At 37.6% G+C, this 23,182-nt stretch overlaps 4 protein-coding genes across 5 annotated transcripts; 2 read left to right on the forward strand and 2 right to left on the reverse strand.

The window, feature by feature from the left end:
* The first annotated feature begins 1,178 nt into the window (after positions 1-1,178).
* Positions 1,179-6,906, forward strand: LOC103932883 (alpha-1,3-mannosyl-glycoprotein 2-beta-N-acetylglucosaminyltransferase). Of its 2 annotated transcripts, none has more exons than XM_009342531.2 (18): positions 1,179-1,467; positions 1,600-1,650; positions 2,032-2,119; positions 2,653-2,715; positions 3,172-3,283; positions 3,391-3,436; positions 3,551-3,613; positions 3,703-3,769; positions 3,843-3,911; positions 4,011-4,080; positions 4,215-4,276; positions 4,762-4,852; positions 4,954-5,047; positions 5,569-5,631; positions 5,739-5,777; positions 5,857-6,027; positions 6,246-6,374; positions 6,473-6,906. In XM_009342531.2, exons 1-17 carry the CDS (start codon positions 1,399-1,401, stop codon positions 6,360-6,362), a joined length of 1,335 nt encoding a protein of 444 aa, XP_009340806.2. In that variant the 5' UTR covers positions 1,179-1,398; the 3' UTR covers positions 6,363-6,374; positions 6,473-6,906. The 2 variants fall into 2 exon arrangements, with proteins under 2 accessions (XP_009340806.2, XP_009340807.2); XM_009342532.2 differs by having other exon boundaries at positions 1,181-1,467; positions 6,469-6,906.
* A 2,339-nt stretch (positions 6,907-9,245) lies between these two features.
* LOC103932882 (protein NUCLEOLAR COMPLEX ASSOCIATED 4) lies at positions 9,246-14,497 on the forward strand. Its single transcript, XM_048573758.1, is given in 16 exon segments — positions 9,246-9,695; positions 9,805-9,897; positions 10,001-10,074; positions 10,173-10,234; positions 10,349-10,400; positions 10,863-10,963; positions 11,589-11,662; positions 11,785-11,797; positions 11,800-11,885; positions 12,601-12,659; positions 12,792-12,963; positions 13,083-13,259; positions 13,386-13,548; positions 13,634-13,691; positions 13,779-13,884; positions 14,090-14,497. Coding segments are annotated over 16 exon segments (1,860 nt in total). The 5' UTR covers positions 9,246-9,329; the 3' UTR covers positions 14,294-14,497.
* Positions 14,498-14,575: 78 nt separating this feature from the next.
* LOC125472450 lies at positions 14,576-15,425 on the reverse strand. Its single transcript, XM_048573917.1, has 2 exons — positions 15,126-15,425; positions 14,576-14,965 (listed from the first exon to the last, which is right to left on the reverse strand). Exons 1-2 carry the CDS (start codon positions 15,423-15,425, stop codon positions 14,576-14,578), a joined length of 690 nt encoding a protein of 229 aa, XP_048429874.1.
* Positions 15,426-16,014: 589 nt separating this feature from the next.
* On the reverse strand, positions 16,015-18,477 carry LOC103932881 (probable protein phosphatase 2C 27). The gene is made up of 4 exons (XM_048573757.1): positions 18,061-18,477; positions 17,768-17,962; positions 17,431-17,636; positions 16,015-16,786 (listed from the first exon to the last, which is right to left on the reverse strand). Exons 1-4 carry the CDS (start codon positions 18,274-18,276, stop codon positions 16,228-16,230), a joined length of 1,176 nt encoding a protein of 391 aa, XP_048429714.1. The 5' UTR covers positions 18,277-18,477; the 3' UTR covers positions 16,015-16,227.
* Positions 18,478-23,182: the final 4,705 nt, after the last annotated feature.

The following is a 23,182-nucleotide window of genomic DNA, read 5'->3' on the forward strand; positions in this document are numbered from 1 at the left end:
AATACAATTGGGGCATTTCAAAGTTCTTTCTTATGTATTGTATTTCCTCTCTTTTTTTTTCGTGCAAGGTGCTGCCCTGTTGATTTAACTGTTACTCTTGTTGCTATCTGGTCAGAAATTTCAGAAATTAAGCCTCTTTTGTCATGAATGGATGATAAATTAAGAGAAGTGTTATTAGCACTTCTAAAAATCTCATTACACTCCTCACAAGTGTATTTTTCTTTCATAATACAGAAAGTTTGAAGTGTATAATGAGATTTTTAGAGTGCTAATAACAATTCCCTAAATTAATTTAGTTGGCTTCTTTTGATAGTGCACTTTATCCATGGCTTATGATTTTAAGCCAAGTAAACAATTAGTTGTTACTTGGGATAGATGGATTTGGAGTCAAAATTTTCATCTGTGTAACTCTATTATTTTATGGCGATTTCTTGAGAGAAAGCTTTTAACTGATGACTTATTGCTTCGTCACAGGTTCTCATTTGCGTCAATGTGTTCTTTGTGTTGCAGGTTTTTGAATCTCCGTTGACGAGCATTGCACTCTCCGAGCGCTTGGAGTGCATGATAGGCCTTACAAGGGTGACCCAAATCCATGAGGTTCTTTGGCGTTCTCCTTGTGCATTTGAAGTCAAAGAAAATACCAATGCTTAGGTTTGTGGTTCTTGCAATGCTAAATTTGGTGCTATTTCTCGAGATCATTTGGGTCATTGTCTAGGGTGCTTTGTGGGTTCTTTCAATATTGTTACTGGATTGGAGTCGGAGCTTAAGGATACTATTCATGTTGTCAATATGGATGCGGAAAAGAGTTGACATTCTCTTTGGATTGAGTATGATTCTACTTTGGCGATGCATTTTCTTTCAAATACATTTATTTAGGTGCTTTGGCGTTTATAAGTTGACTGGTCCAACTGTTGTACCGATCTCTCTTACATGAGGATTCAAGTTTCTCATATATATCCTGAAGGTAATCAGGTGGTTGATTGTTTAGTCAACTTTGGTGTAGATAATGTTGGAATTCTTGTCCTCTGTGTGCAATTGCAGCTTTTGTTCATGATCTCTTAAGAAAAGCAAATGAAAAATGGAACCTATCGGGCCTATATTAAACCCAAAGCCCATTTCATTTCTTCCTTTCAGCCCAGAAAGCCCATTTCACATTTCTGGTCCCAACAAAGGAAAATGGGACACTGTCATCACTGTGCTTCGAGCAAGAATCAGCCGGCGCAGGTTAGCAAGTCATGAAACTTAACTGCCAGTAAATTAAACGAGATCAAAATTCACCAAACACCAAAACAATGAAGAAAATTCTCTGCAATCCTTGATCTTTATAATTCCATCCGATTCAAATTCATATGAGATCGGAAGCTCCCGTAATTTGTTTTCGCACCAAATTTAAACAAAATGAAGAACATTCTCTGCGATTTTCGGTTCCTCCTGTTTCTTGCAGCGGCGGCGTTCATCTATATTCAGGTAGGCACCCCAAAACCCTAATTCTCACACGAATATATGGTATTTAAATGTATGTGGAGTTGTTGCTGCAGTAGCTGAAAGAAATGACTGCTAAATTTTCTTCTGTTTGTGTGTGTATCTGTTTGGTTGCAGATGCGGCTTTTCGCTACGCAATCGCAGTACGCTGATCGCCTCGCGGATGCGGTATGTAGAAATTATGAGTCTGTTATAGTATCAGAGTAGTTCATGGGAAATTCGTCTGCAGTTTGAACTCTTTTTATTTATTCATTTGATGAGAAATGTGAATTTAGGTGCACATTGTTTAGTAGGATCAATTAATGTTATTGGTTTGTTGCCTACTTTAAGAAATCGAACAAAAGAAGCAATTTTTACATAATTTCACATCTGTATTGATTAATTTTCGATGTTAATATTCTTTATGTCTCTTTGTTATTGTTACTTTGAGACCAGCAAGATGGGTCATGCTTGTATTTCGGGAACCATAAGGCGTATTTATGCGTTTGAAGCTTCTACAGTAAAAAGTTGGTTACTTTATCTTGAATGACATCTGTTTTCATTTTGCAGATAGAGTCAGAGAACCATTGTACATCTCAGTTGAGGACATTTATTGATCAAATAAGCTTGCAACAAGGACAAATTGTTTCCCTAGACGGTGTGATATATTTCTAGCACATGACTCTTTTAGATGTTTGTTTTTACACCATATGGTGCACGACGATTATCCTTTCTTTAGTCCTGTACTAATGAGTATGCTTTAAACTTATCAACTATGCTGTGCACATTATCGTAATTTTTGCTAGTCTAGTGTCTCCGTCATTTTCCGAAATTTAGTTTTGATTTGGCTTTACTGTCATATATCTTAAGGTAGCAACATGGTTTCTGGAGGTGCTTATTCCTTTTGTAGCTTCTTTGCCAAAGCATACTATGGATACCCATTCTACTGTAATATATCTGGATCAGATCTGGTTATTGTGTTGATTGTATATTACTTTTGTTACTCTTTGGTAGTCAGTTGGTTTTGATGAAATTCTTGCCCGTATATTTTTTTTTTTCTGTAAGATTCTGGTTTTCTATATAAAAAATAAAAAAATAAAAAATAAAAAAAAGTGATGACATACTTTTTTCTGTTTTGTTTTTTTTTTTTTTTTTTTTTTCAATTCTGACATTAGACTGCTGCAATTGTAGAAGAAAAGCAACGGCTAGAGCAAGAGTGTGGACAACTGAAGGTCCTAGTTCAAGAACTTGAAAGTATGTGGTTATTAGAAAAAATCCTTTTCTAATAGTGGTATAAAGAAGCACCTCTATTTACTTATTTTCTAGTCTTGTAAGATATTGTGTGTGCTTTCATGCCATGTATATAGTATTAGTCAATTAGAAGAAGAAAATATGTGGGTTTCGGTGATTCACGGCAGATACTATATAGTAATATAAAATCCTTTTTGTAAACCAGAATTAGGCTAGATGAATGTATTTGAAATGGATTTCATATAACTATAGACAACAAATCATTTGAAGCCCATGTGTTTTCTTCTTCAAATATAAATACAAATAGTTATTTATTATAATAGTCCCTTCAACCAATTTAACTAGTTATATTAATTAAACTTTTAGATTGAATCCCCTTTCTCTTTTCAGTACTTATTTTTTTGCCATAACACACTCCAACTAACTTAGGATTATTATTTTGTCACCTTTTATTTTCAGGGAAAGGCCTAGGTCGGCTGATTGACAAAAACCAGGTGCCAGTGGCAGCAGTTGTAATTATGGCATGCAATCGTGCTGATTATCTGGAAAGGACTGTGAAGTCTGTTTTAAAGTAAGTTTCATGTTCTTGTCACATAAAAAGTAAGTATCATACATACACCGCCCAGCACAGTTTTTAAATTTGTACCGACTCACTGGCCTAATTATCCAATTATCCAGATATCAGAGTTCTGTTGCCTCAAAGTTTCCTCTATTTGTCTCCCAGGTATCATGTGCTTATTTTTGGTAAAACATTACGGATGTCATTGACACTTCTTGTTCTTTAGAAGTTATCTTGTAGAGAATCAATAGCTCAACATGGTAACTTCATTTTTTATAGGATGGATCACATCCAGCTGTCAAACAAAAGGCTTTGAGCTACGATCAGCTTACCTATATGCAAGTAAGTTGTACATTTATAATCAAACTGTATATCCTTGGTGCTGGAAATGCACCAGGATAGCCATCAACTCTGACTTCAATAAATTGCAGCATTTGGATTATGAACCAGTTCATGCTGAAAGACCTGGGGAGTTGATTGCATACTACAAAATTGCACGTAAGGATTCTTTGCTTCTTCAGGTATATTAGCCTCACTATTACATCTTACTATTACATCCCTATATTTTTAGGTCATTACAAATGGGCATTGGATGGATTGTTCTACAAGCATAAGTTCAGCCGCGTAATCATACTTGAAGGTGAAAACAGTGTTCCTCGGATTATCTTGTCAATCTTTTTATTTTATTTTATTATGTTTCCACTCGAAGTATGATACAATCCATCATCCTTGAACACAGATGATATGGAAATTGCTCCTGATTTTTTTGATTATTTTGAGGCTGCAGCAGCTCTTCTTGACAAGGATAAGTATGTCTTCTAGATATGTCTTCTAGATGAATCCAAGGTCTTATGGCTTGAATACGTATTATATAAATGTTCTGGACTCCAGAAATTCTGACTTTTCCTCACTTTTTTTTGTGTTGTATATTAAACTGTGGTAGGTCTATCATGGCCGTTTCCTCGTGGAATGACAATGGGCAAAAGCAGTTTGTGCATGATCCTAGTGAGTTCTCATTAATTTTTCAAGTTAATCTTCCTAAGATTGGAATAAAGCATAATACAACTTTTATTTTTTCAGGACCAATTGCATAATGTAATATTAATGTCCCTATCCGACACCCCTTTTTGTTGTCCTTTGTGACTGGAGTGAGAAAATGTTTTTGTTTTTGTGGGAGAACCAATGCTTATTTGGGCATGTTTGTTCAGGTTACTGGCTCATGTAGGTTTGTAACATTTTGCTCGTATTTTTAAGGTTTGACAATTATGTTTGCATCTAGGCCTTCTGCTACATTACCTAACCTTATCAGTTAACACATTACATTATTATCATCTTACCAACAAGTGCATGCATCCTCAGTATTTTCCACGGATGTTTGGGCACGAGACATTGACAGCTATCTGAAATAGAACTGTCAGAGCGACAGCTATCTGAAATAGAACTGTCAGAGCCATTATGCTTTCTGATCTGCTGTCTGATTCACTGTGCAGAAATACTTTATAGATCGGATTTCTTTCCTGGTCTCGGGTGGATGCTGGCTAGATCTACATGGGATGAGCTATCACCGAAATGGCCAAAGGCATATCCTTGTTGCTGAAATGACTTTTATTTTAATTTATACTTCTCTATGCTTTTAAATTTAGATCCATATCCTCTAAATGTTTGCTTTCACAATGCTTCACTTACTGGGATGACTGGTTGAGGTTACAAGAGAATCATAAAGGTCGACAATTTATTCGGCCAGAAGTGTGCAGAACATATAATTTTGGAGAACATGTATGTATTCGTACTTTTTCATGTTCATTGCCTCCCAACCACCTTAAGCGTTATATAGTGCAAGCAGTCACACCTTTACTTTCCGAACAATTCAGTGATTTAGTGTATTGATTTCTGCACCGACTTTATTTAATATCTATCCTGGAAGTCAGGAAGTCTTATCTTAAAGTGGTTCTTTGTTCCTTGAAACTGCAAACATTGTTAGAGGAACAGATTTCATAAAGTTCGGAGTTATCTTTAAGTGGTCCTTTGTTCTTTGAAAATGCAAACAATGTTAGAGGAACAACTTTCATATTCTGAGTTAAAATGGTTCTTTGTTTCTTCTCCCATCTTTTTATTGCCGTATATAACTTCTTTATTTAATCCCTATGTAGTAGTTTTGCATTGTGATTAACTTAACCTAAGTGATATTGTCAAGTACAATGTCTTTAAAATAGTCCCCCCCCCCCCCCAACCCCCTCCCCTTTCCTCGTAGGATTGTCAAATTTCTTAAGCCTCATTTCTCATTTCTTGTAATGCAGGGTTCTAGTCTGGGACAGTTTTTCAAACAATATCTTGAGCCAATCAAGCTGAATGATGTCCCGGTAATTACCAATCTCTCTTCTATATCATTCCTCTACTCTAAGTTTGTCCTTATCATTATTCAACATTTTCATATTGAATTACTCTTTTCTACCTTTTGCTTCTAAAGGTTGACTGGAAATCAATGGATTTGAGCTACCTGATGGAGGTAATGGATGCTTTAATACATTGGCTGGAATGCTCTTTCTTTACATCTATAATCAATACATTTTTCAACCTGTTTGCAGGACAAGTATATAAAACACTTTGCTGACATTGTGAAAAAAGCTAAACCTATCCGTGGATCTGATCTTGTACTAAAGGCACGCAACATTGGTGGTGATGTTCGCATACAGTACAACGACCAGCCAGACTTCGAATACATTGCTGGCCAGTTTGGTATTTTTGAAGAGTGGAAGGTCATTTTCCTTTTTATTGTGCAACTTTCCTGTCAATCATCATTGAAATTAGGAATAATGCATTTGATTTTATGACTGGAGAATCTTCGATTCAATAAGTCCTGTCTCCATTAAGGATGCAAGTAGCTCTAGAAATAAAATGCGCTAAATGCCTCTTTAAACCCCAGTTGTTAAGTTATCAATCTGGAGTTGATTGTTTGTGTTTCCTTTGTTTTCAGGATGGTGTACCACGGACAGCATATAAAGGAATAGTTGTTTTCCGGTACCATATCCCACAACGTATATTCCTTGTTGGTCCAGATTCTCTCAAGCAGCTCGGAGTTAATGATTCTTGATGCAAAGTTGAGGTTAGTATGGTTCAAATTGCCACCATTTTCTGCTCAAAGTTTTGAAGTTTCACAAATTAATAGGATCTGAGATGTTTCTTCTCTTCTTTGCCAGACACTGTTCATAAGGAGAAAACATTGCTTCCGAAGTTCAAGATCTTGAGTTCATGCTAAACGTATGTTCTTGAATCACAAGCGCAACTCACACCAAAATCAATAACCAATGCTAACTAAACCTAGATGAGAGCCAGGTGCGTTTTTCGTGATTCGAGCTCTACAGTCGGCTATGTCTTCACTCTCCTGTAATTTGAGTTGTTCGGAAACTTTACCAGGTTACCACATTCAACGAGTAGCAATCTCCATATTCAGTTAGTCTTTAGGTGGTAGTGTCCAATCCTGTTTAAGTGTTGAAAGTTTTGAACATTTTTGTTTCCTTAACAGATACCGTTCCCTTCTGAAAGAAGATTGTGATCCTAATCCTTCATGTATGATATTTTGACAGAATGTACGTAGCATGCAGAATTCCAAAATATCACTTTTTATTTCTTTGTTATAATTATTCTTTATTTAATTTTAGCAAACTTGTGTACCATTGGAAAAAGTGTCATGACCTTTTTTCTGTTAATTTACTAAATTTGAAAAAGAAAAAGAAAACAAAATTGACCGTGTTCATACTCAATATTTGTCAGCACAAACAATATTTTAAGCAACTGAAAGATCGCATTCGCATGAAGAAATCAAGAGGCTCTGATGCTGCTCACGGCTGCTCCGTTGGTAGTACTACTGATGATAACAAGAAGAAATTGCCTTTTGATAACTTTGGATCCTTCTTCGCCCATTGGAACGTGTTATGGCACATAGATTGCACGAAGAGATGAAGGATTTCGTGCCTGAGTTGAAGAAGTTGACGTGTAGGGTTTTGAATTCTGAAAAGAGCGCTGCCCCCTTGAGCAAGACATTGAAGTGTAAAATCATCAAGGAGTCCCGGGACTATTCCTTTTTGCAATCTGACGGTGCAGAGAATTCCAATGCCTTCTAAAGGAGAGCATGAAGAAGTTGGCAAAAGCAAATCCTCCTCGGCAAAGTCTGAATCCTCTTCAACAAAACAATGCAGCACAAAACCAATGCCGAAACAGAACAAATCTGTCCCAAAACATCCAATCAAACATCGCGTGAAGGAGGAGCATCTGGAGGTTGTGATTGGCAAATCCAAACCCTCCTTGGCAAAGTCAGAATCTTGTTCAATAAAGCAAGGCTTGAAGCACACGAAGCAATCTATTGTGCCGAAATGCACAGCAAAGCCGATGCCAAAACTGAAAAAGTCTATCTCGAGAATCAGGTCAAAGACTGTGAAGGAGGAGCAATCAGTTGATGTTTCTTCTGTGATCCAGAAGATATTTGGGCGTAACCTCAAGCGCCCTAGGGAGAATGATGACGGAGATGATCGTGTCGATGGTGTCCACATTTGATGACATTCTGAAGGAAGAGAGGAAGAGTGCAAAAATCGCGAATGAGGAAGATGAAAGAGAACGGTTGCTGCTCAAAAAAGAGAGAACAAGAAGAAGGGTTAAGAGCAACAAAGAAGCTGAAGATTAAGATCAAAGTTTCGAAAAACTGATGTTGTTCCATTTAGATTTTGGAGATTTTATTTATTCAGAAAATTGGATTTCATTTCCTTAATATCAAGTTCATTTTAAAGAAATTGATCTTACTGTAAAATTTTATTTTTAAGGAAATTATTGATGCAAGTTGCCTGATAATTTCCAATTTACAGTCTTTGCACTTTACCACTTTTTTTGGTCACTGTCTTTTGTGAAGTGAACTAGTTGCTTTTAGAACAAGTTAGGGTTTCAAACTGCTGAAGTTTTGCATCCTGCCGACGTGGAGCAATTTTTTCTCCAGCTGAGGCAGCAAATAAAAGAGACTGAGAACCTGACATGAAGAAATTAGGAGGCTCTGCTGCTGCTCAAGGCTTACTCAGACGGTAACGATAACAAGAATTTTCCTTTCAACAACTTTGGATCCCACTTTGGCCCCTGGAAGCCTGTCATGTTGTAAAGGTTGAACAAAGAGATGAAAGCTTTCAGGCCGGATATAAAGAGGCAGGCATCTATCCCTTCAGTTTCGGAGACTTGGTATTCCTCCTTGCTAAAAGTACTGGATGAAAAACCATTCTTGAACATAATCAGGTTAAAAGCAGTGTGATTAAGGAAACATTAGGATGCAATCATAAGCGACTTGGGAGGATGATGACAGAAATAAGAAAGAAAAAAAAGTGGCAACTATCAAGAAAACTCCATCTTCGTCGTGTTCCAACATTCCTTGTGCCGCAAGCAATGTCGATGTTAAACAATTGGAAAATGCGGAGGACTGTTTCGCCTCAGACTTGGACGCATCTGAGCCGGTGACTCAGTTATCCAAATTATCCATGACGTCCGATGATATTGCTGCTGTTGGTGAGAGAGGCAGATTGCTTGTAGAGATTATCCGCGTTCGAGGCACCTCTGTGTGAAATTCCCTTTCGAAACAACGCCTCATGAAAGCTACTGCAAATTGGAAGGTACTAACTTTAGAGGACTTTGTTAACCACACTGGATGGCTCAGTAGTTGGAGACGAATTTCAGGCCCGTATTCTATACGGCATATTCTAAGTTCAATTATTGACTCTAGTAAATCACACGATAGTACCCAGAAAAGGCTGAAATACTCCTGACCTCAAAATGATGGACTGCCGTGATGAAGCAATCAGAATGTCTCTTTTTTTAAAATAAAAAAAAAATGAACTTTAGAGGACTTGTTAATTATTTATGTTTTTTCAGAAGAAGAAAAAGTTTATATTTATACCAACCTAACACGACATGTCGTTCTCGTTGAATTGAAGTCGTCTCGCACCTAAAAACCTAAACCCTTCTGCTCACTCTCCCTTTCAGTTCCCGTTCCCTTTCCGTTCCCGCCGAGCTTTTACCAGAAGCAGCCATGGCCTCCATCCTCTCCAAGAAGCAGAAGCAGAAGCAAAAAAGCACCAAGCTTTCCGACCTAAAAACACTAGGGAACCAGCTCCTCTCGTCCCGGGCCCACATCAACAACCTCCCTAAGCTCCTCTCATTCGTCTCCCCGGCCTCGCCGCCCCAGTTCTTCCTCGAGTCCCTCCTCTCTCTCCAGTCCTTCTTTACCCCTCTCCTTCTCGACCTACCTCCCTCCTCCTCCAAGCCTTCCGCCGCCGATGGCTCCCATGACGACCCCGACTTCATATACCGCACCTGGCTCCGCTCCAAGTTCGACGAGCTCGTTGAGGCCCTCGTCGAAGTCCTGCTTTCGCCGCAATCTGACGAAACTCTCAAGGTCGCTTTTCCATTTGTTGAATTTCAGTTCTTTTCTCTTTTCTCTTTCTCTTGTTTTTATGTAATTTTGAATTCAATTTTTTAATTCGGTTTGCTGGTGATGTGATTAGGAGGTGGTGTTGGACACGATAATGGAGTTTGTGAAGTTCGGAAATGGCGGAAAGTTTCACTCTGCAATGTACCATAGGCTGCTTCGTAGTATTGTAAGTTTTATTTATTCTCCAAAAGCTTAATTTGAGTTTTATTTTTCATGTTTCTCTGTTGTAATTTGAAGAGTAAGTTATAATTTTCTGTTGTCATCCATAGGTTTACACTACGGAACCGGTTAATTTGTTGTTAGACTTGCTCTCATCCAAGTATTTCAAGTATATCGATGTCCGGTAAGGTCACATTCCATTAATTTTAGTAATTTTATTGAGGAAAGTTGTGGTACTGACCACTTAAAAAGTATTGTAATTGTTGCATCTATTTTTTGCAGTTATTTTACCTACATTAGCTTTGAAAAGCTTGCTAAAATTCTGGATGCAAACGGCATTTCTGGTACATTGTGCTGTGGTTCTTGCAAAAAGTTTGACTTTTCATTTTTTCATCGTTTCGAGTGGTGGTGGTATTAGTATTAACTTGGTTGGTTTGTTGTTTCTATCTCTCTCTTAGAGGACAAAAACGTGAAGAAAGACGGCAGTGATGGGGAGCATCCCAGCAAAAGGTTAGTATTGTCCACAATGTTATCACATAGGAAATTTCGATTCTTTTATTCTCTCATTGAATTTCTCTTGTTAAGAGATGTACATAACCCTAATATGGAACATTTCCTTCTGTGCTCTGATTAAGTCGGAGGTAATGCCAAGTGGTGAAGTTTTTGGGTAATAATAACCGTAGATTTTTAGTGTTACATTCGCCATATGCAGATTGTTGACACTACAGATGTTTTGGTTTCACATCAAGATTTCTTGGAATTAAACATTTTACTTTTAAGTTATTGAGATCCTTGTAGCCTCTACGTAATATTGGATTCTTCTTTGACTCAAAGTCCATTTTCATCTGTCCTATTCTTTAATTTTGTGATCAAGTCAATGAATTCTAGTTTATAATGCATAGGTGTTAGATTCTTTAGTATGTTGATGCTTTAACTGGTTAGCTTTTGACTGCTAAAATCATTTACTTGCAGCATGGATCAAGTAATTCACAAGATTCATTATTTGATATCACACATCCCCTCTCTGGAAAGCTCAGTTGAAAAAACTGATCATGAGATGTGGAGTGGATCAGGTTAGTGGAAGATATTATTATTAATATTATAATGGATAAGTTAGTCACCTACCAAAAGGGAAAATAGAGTATGCATCAGTTAGTCAATCCCTGCTATGGCCTCAAACATGATTATGGCCCAACCTTTTGTTTTAACTTAATGAAATGTAAAGATGCTGAAAAATAATCCTCTTTTCCAGTTCATTGGACAGTATTATAATTAGTCGAAAGAGTGAGTAATACATGGATAATTCCATAAACATTAGAAGGAAGTGTTATCTTTCTTTTCTATTTTTTGTATGCTTCTGTGATCTAACCATGGCATGAGACAAGAGTCTCTTTAAGTTATGGCAATTTACACTGCCAATTCTGCTTCAAATTGGTTGCTCTAATATACAATTCTCATAGTTTCACCTACCCAAGTTCACGGTAATCTATGTGAATGTGTGTGTGTGGTTTTCCTGTATGTTTAAGTATTTTCTACATAAACCGAGGGCTGTGAGTATCCTCATGCCTCATGTCTCAATTTCAGACTATAAGAACTTTCGTCCCTATTTCCTATTGTATAACATCTTTTAATTTTGTGATCATTTGAGCTTTTAAGTTTCTTTGTTTATTGATTTTTTTTTTTTTTTTTTGTCTAAAGGTGAATATGAAGGGCTTGCTGGGAAGATGAAGGCAGATGGTAAACAGCACAAGACTGAGAAGCAGAAGGATAAGGTAATCTAGATGTGTCAATGCAACTATCAAAATTGTTTGTGTATTCATTCACTAGATTTCCCTCTCTATTTTGCGTATGAGATTAAAGTTCCACATTCCTTATGGATTCACAATGTCTTCAGGTCTTGTCTGCAGACATATTGCCAAAAAGATGAAATTGAAATTTACTAAAGCATGGTTATCATTTCTAAGGTTACCACTTCCAATTGATGTGTACAAGGAGGTAAGACTCATAGCCACTACCCAAAACGTGATTAATTCTCTCCCTTTCTTCATAGCTCAACACCATGTCCTAATTTGAATGTCTTTTACTAGCCATACACTTTATTTGGACCATACTTGTTTCCTTTATATGGAATGCTGTGCTAGTAAATATGTAGAAGCAGTGCCTGATGTGTGGTACTGTACTTCATGTGCTTTGGTTTTGTGATTTTCGTCCCCTTTAGTCTCTTTGACAAAATCTTATCATATAAACACAGAATTTTTGTTTCTTTTAGTGCTATTTTGATAACTAAGATGATTAGAAAGGGCCAACAAAGGTAGAATCCTTCAAAATTGCAATTTACGAGTTGAGATAAAGTCAGCTTTTTTTGCTTTATTTAGGCTCCATATCTAATCATTTAAGGATGTTCACCTTGGCTTGATTCTATTGGATTCACCCCCCTTTCTTTGTCTCAAGGGTGGGTTTAGTTTGGTCTTGTTTGGCTTCGGGGTTCTAGTTGGTTCCCCTCGCTGTTCTTGATTTTCGTTTTGTATGATTGATCTTTTATCCATCTTGTTTTGTACTCTCTTTATTATGAAATTTCAGTTTTTTATAACAGGAAAAAAGACTAAATGTTATTTTCATCTAGTGCCTGTCTGTTCATTCTGTTTACCTTGCATTTATATATAGTTTTCTACTTTATAATTCTCTGACTGGGCTATGGTTTAATTCTCAGGTTCTTGCCACTCTCCATCAGGCAGTCATTCCTTTCTTAGCTAACCCCGTCTTGTTATGGTAAAATTACTGAACATATTTTATTTATGGTTTTCAGTTTGTTCTTTGTGACTTTGAGTGTATTTAATTTCTTAACAAAACATGCAGTATCCTTTTCTATAAGCTCATATGACATATATTGACAATGTGCAGTGACTTCTTAACTCGATCATATGACATTGGTGGTGTTATTAGTGTCATGGCTCTTAGCAGTCTCTTTATCCTCATGACACAACATGGTTTAGAGTACCCCAACTTTTATGAGAAACTTTATGCATTACTGGTTCCCTCTATTTTTATGGCAAAGCATCGATCAAAGTTTTTCAGGTAATACTAATCTTACTGCAGTAACAGTTTATACTTCCATACACAAGCCATATAGGACTAATTGGTAATATTTAGATTGAACTAATTGGTTAATTTATGATCGTGCTATTTTATTTGAAGCTTGTAGATGCTTGCTTAAAATCACCACTTCTTCCTGCATATTTGGCTGCTGCTTTTGCCAAGAAATTGAGTAGGCTGTCAATCTCAGTTCCTCCGTCTGGAGCATTAGTTATTATTGTGCTGGTTCATAATCTTCTACGGAGACATCCTTCAATCAATTGCTTGGTGAATCGGGTATGAAGACAATCTTTAATTGTTTCTTTGTCAATGAATTTACTATCCTCTTGGCCTGAATTCGTGGGTGTTTCTTTGTTATTTCTTTTCATACATGATGCATATGAGGAGTTAATGTTTGTGCAGGGAGGTGGTGGTGAAACTGTGAAAGATGATCCAGAAGCAGAACAGAGGGCTGCTGATGGCGCCGATGGCACTGGAACTGGTTCAGCAGATAAGTCAATCAAAAAATCAGGCATGGATCCTTTTGATAATGAACAAAGTGATCCTATGAAATCAAATGCCATGAGTAAGTACTTTACTTCCCCACTAATCTCCAAATCTTTTGCGTTTCATGTAGCTTTTACGTATTCATGAGATATCTTTTTAAACAGGAAGCTCACTTTGGGAGATTGATACCCTCCGTCACCACTACTGCCCTGCTGTTTCAAGGTTTCATGCTCGAGTCCTGATCGCGCGATTACTGTACAGTCCTTTATATCTTTCAACTTTTCCTTATATATTTTCCTTTGCTCTTAGGTTTGTTTTGTCACTCGAGAATGATTTGACAGTCAGAGCCAAAACTACTGAAATATCTGTTGAAGATTTTAGCTCAGGTTCATATGCGACAATATTTGGAGAGCAGGTATTGTCTTGTCTCGGAATTCCTCGAGTATATTAGACTTTATGCATTCTGGGAATTTATACTCACAAGGAAAAAGTAGTGGAAACCGGTACTTGTAGCCCAAGAACATAAATTGTAGAAAGCTACTGTTAGTATATGCCTTGTGCAATTAATTTGATGGTTTCATCTCCAGGCATCTTAGTTCACTGCACTGACTATATTGCAGGTGAGACGAAGGATAAAGTCGGCTCCACTAGCATACTACAAAGCAGCTCCGACCTCTTTGTTCTCAGACTCCGAGTCTCAGTTTCCCGGTTGGACTTTCACGTGTGAAGACAGTAAGCGAAGGAACGACAGCGCTGATGAGAACGGGAAAATAGATAAAGAACGTGACCATAGTCCGGTCAAACGACAACGCGTCAAGTGCTGATAACCGAAATGTACTCACTCAAGGGGGCTGGAATATGCTCGTGAATCATAAGATTTTGAGCAACAACGATAGAGTTATAGGTCTATGACAATTTATCATTGTACGTGTATTTTTCTTTGTGTATCCTTGATACCTTAAAATACCCCGTAATGACGTGGTCTACAAGTTTGGCATAATTAGTAAATTTTAGACATTTTTTTAGTATTTGAAGTTCTTCCTGTTAATTTCAAACAGTCGAATATATATGGGAATTTCGTCGTAAGAAACTAGTACTTTCATTAATTAGAATCCAAGTATCTTAAACCTAATTAAATCTCCAATAAGAAATGCAACATCAATTTTGGAAACTTTGATCTTAATCTTGAGCTTCTTTGCTGCTCTGAACCTTTCTTCTTGCTTCTCCTCTTGTTCGAGCGGCAATCGCTCTCTTTCGTCTTCGCCCCTCACGATTCTTGCACTCTTCCTCTCTTCCTTCAGAATGTCGTCAAATGTGGACACCATCGCAAGGTCATCACCGTCATCATCTGGCCTAGGGAGCTTGCGAATGCGTCCGAATATCTCCTGGATCACAGAAGAAACATCAACTGATTGCTCCCCCTTCACACGGTCTTTGGCCTGGTTCTTTGAGACGGATTTCTTCGGTTTCGCTGTGCTTTTCGGCTCAACAGATTGCTTTGTGTTGCTTCGAGCCTTGCTTTATTGCACAAGATTCTGGCTTTGCCGAGGAGGGTTTGGATTTGCCGATCACATCCTCTGAACGCTCCTCCACGCGATATTTGATCGGATTTTTTGAGACGGATTTTTTTCTGTTCCGGCTTTGGCTTTAGGCTACATTGCTTTGTTTGCTCCAAGCCTTGCATTGTTGAAGAAGATTCAGACTTCGCCGAGGAGGGTTTGGTTTTGCCAACTTCTTCAGGCTCTCCTCCTTTTGAAGGCTTTGGAATTTCTGCACCGTCCGATTGCAAAAAGGAGTAACCCGGGACTCGATGATTTTACACTTCAATGCCGTGCTCAAGGGGGCGGGACTCTTTCCGCTGGCTTTAGCCTTGTCGCCGGAATTCAAAACCCTAGAAGCCAACTTCTTCAACTCCGGCATGAAATCCTTCTTCTCCTCGCACACTCTCTTCGTCATAACACGTTCCGATGGGCCGAAGAAGGATCCGAAGTTGTCGAAGGCAATTTCTTCTTGTTATCATCTGTAGTACTACTAACCGAGCAGAAGTGAGCGGCAGCAGAGCCTCCTGATTTCTTCATGCGAATGCGATCTTTCAGTTGCTGCCTCAGGTAAAGGAAGTCCAGTTGCTCTGCCTTAGTAGAGGAGCCATATTTTCCGATCCCGAAGTCGAAACCCTAACTTGTATGAAAAGCAACTAGTAGTCCACAGAGTGATGTAGGTCGTAATGGAATGGGAAAGTCTCTATTCATATGTTTTAGGAATTTCTTAATCCTAATAGGAATTGGAATCCGCGTCATAGGATTTTCCTAACAAAATTAATCCAATTTATCTTGAAATAATTAGCACTGAAGAAAATTAATTTATTTATTAAACAATAAATCCGGTTGTTCCCACAACCGCATCCAAATTCCTCCAAACAGATATTGCTTGTTTTATGATGCCTTTGTTTCCCTTTTTTCCCCTTCTAAATTAAAACTAATGCAATTGAATTTAGGTTTTTATGATTTGAGAAGATGGGTTGGATTAGTTACCAGGAAAAAAAAAAAAAAAAAAAAAAAAAACCTGATTTATTGCTATATTATTATGTACAACAAATTTCAATCAAAAGCCAACAGAAATGTTTGGATCGTAAGACGGATCAAAACAAGAAATGGTTGGCTGTTTGATGGCAATTCTGGATAAATAAATAAAAGAGAAAAAAGAAAACTGATCATTCAATATCATCCTCAAACTGTGATTGATCGAACATCTAATCTAATCATGATTTACCATCTAGTTCCTCCTGCAGAAGGTTCAGGCCTTCCGTCGATATACTCCTCTTGAATTTTAACTTTGGGATCTCAAGCAACGGGGGTGGATCTGGCGAGAAGCATACCACAACCACCGTCAGGTTATCGCACGTGTTGCGCTTGAGTGCCTCCCGAACCAGCTCTCTTGAGCATCTCTCGGGATCATTGTGAATCATTAGTTCTTTCCTTGCGATTGTGACTGCACACTGGCTGCTCATCACATCCCACAGCCCGTCACAGCCTAGGATCAAGAATTCGTCTTCCTCGCTTAGAATCGTCTCCTCAAGCTCCGGCTCTGCGCTCAAGGGACACAAGGATCCTTTAGAGCCTTTCATGTGCCAGTCCCCAAGAGCTCGTGCAACCGATAATTGACCATTGAGGTAGCCATCGTACACCACACCTCCCAGTTTCTCAATTCTTATTCTTTCTGAGGCGCAATTGGGTTTATGGTCTTTGGAAAGCTCCACTGCCCTACCTCTTCTTCCCAGCACAGCTCGGCAATCCCCAGCATTCGCAATTAACATCGTCCTGAAAAGGAGAAATCATATGCACATCACAATCATACCAATTATAAAGACACAAGTAATTGAACTTTGTGGTCAAAATCCTACAAGCCTCCAGTACATTCTTCATACAGAAAAAAACTTATCAAGTTTACCTCGGTATGACTTTATATTTTATAGCCGGACATCTATCGCACAATGGAAGTGTTTAAAATGTGACCCCCTGCCTTCCACTAAAACGTTTATTACCATGTTACAAGCTCTATATTGATGCCATGAGATATAAAGCCATGAGAGCATTCCTGGACGAAAGCACCATGGATGACATTGTAACAGCAAGAAATGTGGTTGGCAAAGATGAAATATTACTTGTGGACGTGGCGCAATAAGATAGCTTATAATGTACAATGATCTCAATAGAATTCAAATTTTCCTACTAACAATTCTCCAGCATATAGCTCCTCCATAAGCTTCAAAATTGATCTGTTGGCAATTGTTCAAAAATTGTTTCTAACAACCCCAAAACAGAAAGTTTTCATCGAGGGAGCAGATAAAGCACATTGCAAATATGAAAACTAACATACAGCTGCTAGCAGAACCGATACAATTTAAAATCACTTTATGAACAAAAGATGAGAAAAGACACAATAGAATAATAATAACTCTCACCTTCCAGAAATGAGGGCAGTAAGTACAGTGGTACCAGAAGAACTATCAAGACTACCGGTATCAGCAAAAGCAAGGTCAGCGTTTAGGAAAGCGCTCTTAATAGCCTTCTTAGTACAGAAGGGAAAATCCGGGTCCTCAACTATAAACCTTAAAATGTTCTCTCTAACAAAAGAAGCTGCATCAGTACCACCATGGCCATCAAAAACCTGCAATAGAACAAAATGATTGACACATAATGGCATGTCAGGGTTGTTCTATACTCAGAAAAATCACATGAAAGTAGCATTAATCTTTCTGATTACAATTTTACACATAGTTCGATGATTGAAATACAGACCCCGTAGAATGCTCCTGGAGAAGTGAAGTTCTCAGTTGCACCTAGATGATCAAGTATATTGTCTATACGGACATGCTCATCCTCCATAAATGGTTTTGATCCAATCTCAGCGCAGCTTCCAGAGCGAAAAACAGGTACAAAAGCTGAGTTACCATTTGATGGGGACTTTGAATTAACAATCTCAATATCCAACTCCTAAGCAAGGAGTGACAAGGCAACATCAAATTTCATGCCATTTAATATGAAATGAATAATAAAATGCAATTGTTATAGCTGATAGAAATCAATCTCACCACTTCAGGTGCAGGAGCCAACTGGGCAGTGCTAACACAATACCTAATAGCTGCGAGGTGCCGAGGAGGTTTGCCAACGCTCGGTTGCTTTAAGTTCTCAAAAGTACTTGATTTCTCGTCTCTTGTAACAATAACATTCTCCTTTCTCAAACTGCCATCCAACATGGAAAGTGGATGTGGATAATCAGTGCCTGCAGCCATTTTTTTCCAAAACATAATCCACTCCTGGATTAAAAAAACTGGACTTCAAGTATACCCTTTCCAACTGGACTTCAAGTATACCCTTTCAAGGACAAGGACTCTTTCCACATACAGGTAGTTCAAACTTCAAGAGCTTCGTACTATTCTCAAGCAAACAAATTTCGATATCAGGAGCAGATACCACACAACAGCTCCAGTTACGCGTCTACCTTTTGTGTTGTTCCTTCAGATATCTGAGCAGAAAAGTACCCGAAAATTCTCAACTCACTTCTCAATAACTTGTTAAACTAAAAGTTAAAGATCAAACAGCGCAGTTAACCTATTGAACCACAAGCTACAAGCCTAAACTGTACTGAAAATATAAACTCCCTAAAAAGCAAAGAACTTTGAAATTTCCAGGACTACCCACAAATCCATATCACAATCCAAACCATCAAATCAGCCACAACCATATCAAATTTCAGGGAACAAAACAGAAAAACCCATAATAATCACGACTCTATTCTATTTTTGGTAAAGCATAAAGTCCATAGCTATTATTTGTAGAATACAAATCATATAATTCACAGATTTAGAACTACAGAAACCAAATCCAAATACAGAAACCATCACAGACCAAGCAAAAAACTTAAGCAGAGAAAACCCAAATTCACAAAATTAATTACTTAAAAACCCTAATAAGATCACACACAAAAGATGGCAACTCCTCCGCCATAAAGATTCAAACTTTACACATAAAAAAGATAAGATTTGAAGAAAATAGTAGGTGGGCGATGAGATTATGAGATGGAAAATACTTGCCTTACTGTTTTGGTTAGCTAAACGAAACCTTCAAAGATCCCTGAAAGAGAAATTGGAAATTGATGGGAACAAATAAGCCCACAAAACCCACAAGGCTTTCAACTCAAAAACTAGGAAAATTGCTTTTATTTTCTATTTTAATTGAATTCTTTTGGTTTGATGTGTGCACGATTTGACGTTGAAAAAGAGTTCTGATGGATGAAGAAAACAGAGGGCAACCGGCTACGTGTGTATTTTCAACCGGTCATCGCGGGTCGCCCGGTTGGAGTCGTAAATACGGACAGATGGGAGATTGACACGTGGCGGGGATGGTGTTTGATATTTTTGGGTTGGTAACCGGATGATGGGAAAGGAGGCTGTGGGAGTTCAGGTGTGGGAGATCAACAATTGCGGCTGGGGTATTTTTGCAGCCGTTGGATTATAACAGTTGTGGACGGTTCTCACCAAAAGTGGGGAAACCGGTAGTTGACGGTCGTTGACGGCGCCGATCTTTAGTTCATGTTTTCAAAGCGGTAAAATTGGAAATAGGTTTTTGCAAAAAGTGGAGATTCTAAATCCTAAATATATTATTATTCCAAACCAATGCCATCCATTCACACACATCACATTATTTTAAATTTATTTTTTCATCGATACCATAAAGTCTGAGTTGTCAAAATTGTAACATCCCACATCGCTCAAGATAGTGATATATTCTCATCCCTACCTAGCACGAGACCTTTTGGGAGCTCACTGGCTTCGGGTTCCTTTGGAACTCCGAAGTTAAGCGAGAAGGGGGCTAGAGCAATCCTATGATAGGATGACCCACTAGGAAGTTGCTCATGAGTTCCCAAAAACAAAACCGTGAGAGAATGGTAAGCCCAAAGCCAACAATATCGTGCTACGGTAGTGGAGCAGGCTCGGAAAGTGATCCGTCCCAGACGGGGATTCGGGAAGTGACAAAAATTGTCACATAAACATAAAACAATAATAAAAAAATAGCAACAAACTCTTTCCAACCGAGTCTTCAATTTTTTACATGGCGTTGAATCATTTAAAGACAAGGCATTTTGCTGTCAAAATCATTTAATGACGTTTCAATATATGAGATGCAATATATAATAAACGTTGTTGTGTGCTTCAAGTATTTGATTTGTTGTCTCAATAATTTGACTCTGTAAAGAAATAAAAAAAAGTTTATAAATTGATAATATTATTTAACATATAGGAGGAGCAGGCAAAAAATTATACAAAATATCGAATTCTCACATAAGTTATCAAACACGGTAGAAACATTAAAGAGAAAGACCTTTCACAATTTTATTTTCACATTAATCAGCCCAAAAAATTAAAATGCATTTTCACAACATGTCGTGTGTTTGATTTGATGAAGGAGATTTAGGTCTGGCTACCCTACGCGATTCCAGCTCGTTATGATTGCATCTCTACATTTGAAATTGTCTAAAAATTATGTATGGGTAATATATGTCATTTACTCAAACTTGATCACTTCAATTGCATTCACGATAGAGTTATGTCTCCATACCTTTTCTCAACTTCTTTTTAGTAAGTAAAACATGGGTTTTGATTCATATGTATTTACAACTTGCAGGTTGAAATGAATAATGACACTACAACCAAAGAAAAAAAAAAAGACCCTTTTCACGCGAAATAATTTTGTCAGACCAAATACATTTTCGTCACCTATAATTTTGCCCAATAAGATTCTGTCGGACAAAATTTGTCACACAAAATCCGTCGCTCAAACGTTTGGCCGACGAATAATAAAATTCGTCAGGCAAAGTGCAACAGGTTGGCTTTAGAGACTCGACAGCTCAGTAGAACGGCGCGGACTGCAAGCCGTGGCTTGTTGACGACACATCTCAAATGGCAAGAAGTTGTGGCTCATGCAAGTTTAGGATAGAAAACCCCTAATTTTTCTTGCTTTTTTTCTACTATTTTCCTTTCACAATCATCAATTCACAAAATAGTATGCATATAAAATAATCTGAACACAATTTAAGCAGAAACTATAGTTCGGAATACATAAAAGTTGAGTTCATGCATCATTGTGAATGTTCCATGCAATCAAAGAAAAAAAATAACGACGAATGAAACTTGCCTAATGCCATTTTGTCAAGATTTTAAAAACAAAAATAATTAGCCTAAATAAATATTCGTCGGGCAGTTAATTTAAAGAAAAAATATTCAAATAAGAAATACGTGCTCAACGAATATATTCCTCAAGCAAAGCGTATATATTTTTTGAAAATTCATAATTTAAACAATATTTCATTTAAATAAATTAATTAATTCTAATTATATTAATCTAAAAAGCTATGTTAAATCACAACATTAAATAAATTTATTTAAGTATATGTACAATAAAATCTTTGTACAATTATATGTAAAAAATACTCAACTAACTACAACTATTGGTTTGGCTATTGAGGTGGCTGGTAGGATGGCGGCTGAAGGTCGCTCGGAGGCGTTCCCAGCAATGTACCGCAAAAGGCCCTCCTCTTGCTAGCACACGACTGCTTCTCGAGCTTCTTCTCGCGAGCACGCTTCTTCTTTAACTTCTTCTCGCTAGTGCATGATGTTAAAGAAATCAACCCCATCTCATTAAAGGACTTACACAAATCTAGAATAAAGAATTCTAGAACATTCACTAAGGTTGGTTAGCTAGATTATCCAAGTTAAAGTAGTACTTTGTAGAAATGGCTAGAATGTTGTCTCTTAAGTTGGTGGAAGAGTCTAGAAGAATGGTGAGGTTTCCACCAACATGCAAGATTAGTGTAGATAATTCTAGCTTAGGAAGTTAGTGGAATTATCTAGATATCTCTAGCGTTGTGTGTCCATGCTTCTCCAATGTTTCATCCATGCCTATAAAAGGAGAAGGCATCCACACCATTTATATCAACAAATCAACAAATCAACAAGCAAGCTTGTAAGCAAGCAAGCGAGAGTGAGAAGAAAGAATAGTCATGTAAGAGTGTGAGTGTTCTAGAGTTTGTCTCTAGAAAGTGAGTGTCATAGCTTCTCAAGAGTGTCTTTGATAGTTTGTGTTGTAATATTTTGTTTGTGTAATACAAGTAATTTGTTTACTTGTATTGTCTCTCCAACATTTGTGCTAGAGTTGTGTACTCTAAGTTTTTTTTTCATCCCAACACATGACCACTAACTCCATCTCCAATTGTTGTAAGTTCCAGAATCTATTTATGATCCTTTATTTTTTCTGTTTTGTCTCATGAAGTTTACATAAAAATATATAAAACCAATAAATTTAAAATAAATAAATAAATTCCAAATCTTAACTTCCCTATGGACTTTTTTTAGCCATGACCGCCTTCCTAGATATCTTTTCAGTGGCTTGTGTTCAGGCTCCATCCCCAGTAAAGCCCCAGCATGCACTGTTTAGTATGTTGTTGGCTTTTCTGGCTCTACTCGCCTACATTTTCGCGCTCATTTGCAAAGGTAGAATGGAGAGAGTTGAATTTAGGATGTGGTGGTTCACTGGTTGTATTATTCACGCCCCTCTCGCATGCCTTTTGTTACTGAAATTGACATATATTTTCCGGTACTTAGTTGCACCTGCACGCTCATTTGCTCGACGGTTCCTTATGTTTGCTACATTCGGCATGTTGTAAATCCTCTAAGGCCAACCCTTTATTCTGGCATCATTATTATTTATCTGTATGCTTCAACGGCATATGAGAAGCGAAGAGAAATGAGAGTTGCGCAGAACACAAGGATGCAAAATATAGAAGAGTATCCGCGAGTAGATGCATAAACTCTGACAAGACACACAGCATTTACCCCGTTTGTATAAGAAAAACGGTAATCCAATTTTATTTGCAGTATGTAAATGTGCTTAAAAATTAATGTTAAAGATTAATGAGTCAATGAGGTTTAACTTTTATATGTCCATTTCATTTACATATCATCACATGGAATGCGAATTCTTCCAAATCCAATTCTCCATCAGAAATCTTAAGCAAAAACTCATAAATATCATCTCCCCAGTGGAGAGGACTAAAAACCCTAGGGAGCAGAAAATCATCGTGAACCCCGTTCCAACTCTTTGGATTTGAAAGATCCGAATGTAAGCAGATTTAGCAGCTTCAAGAAGCTTAATTTT

Source organism: the organism of the source record quoted next, unplaced genomic scaffold, assembly GCF_019419815.1.
Source record: "Pyrus x bretschneideri cultivar Hongxiangsu unplaced genomic scaffold, Pyrus_bretschneideri_v1 Contig7, whole genome shotgun sequence".
In the NCBI taxonomy this organism is placed as follows: Eukaryota; Viridiplantae; Streptophyta; class Magnoliopsida; order Rosales; family Rosaceae; genus Pyrus; species Pyrus x bretschneideri.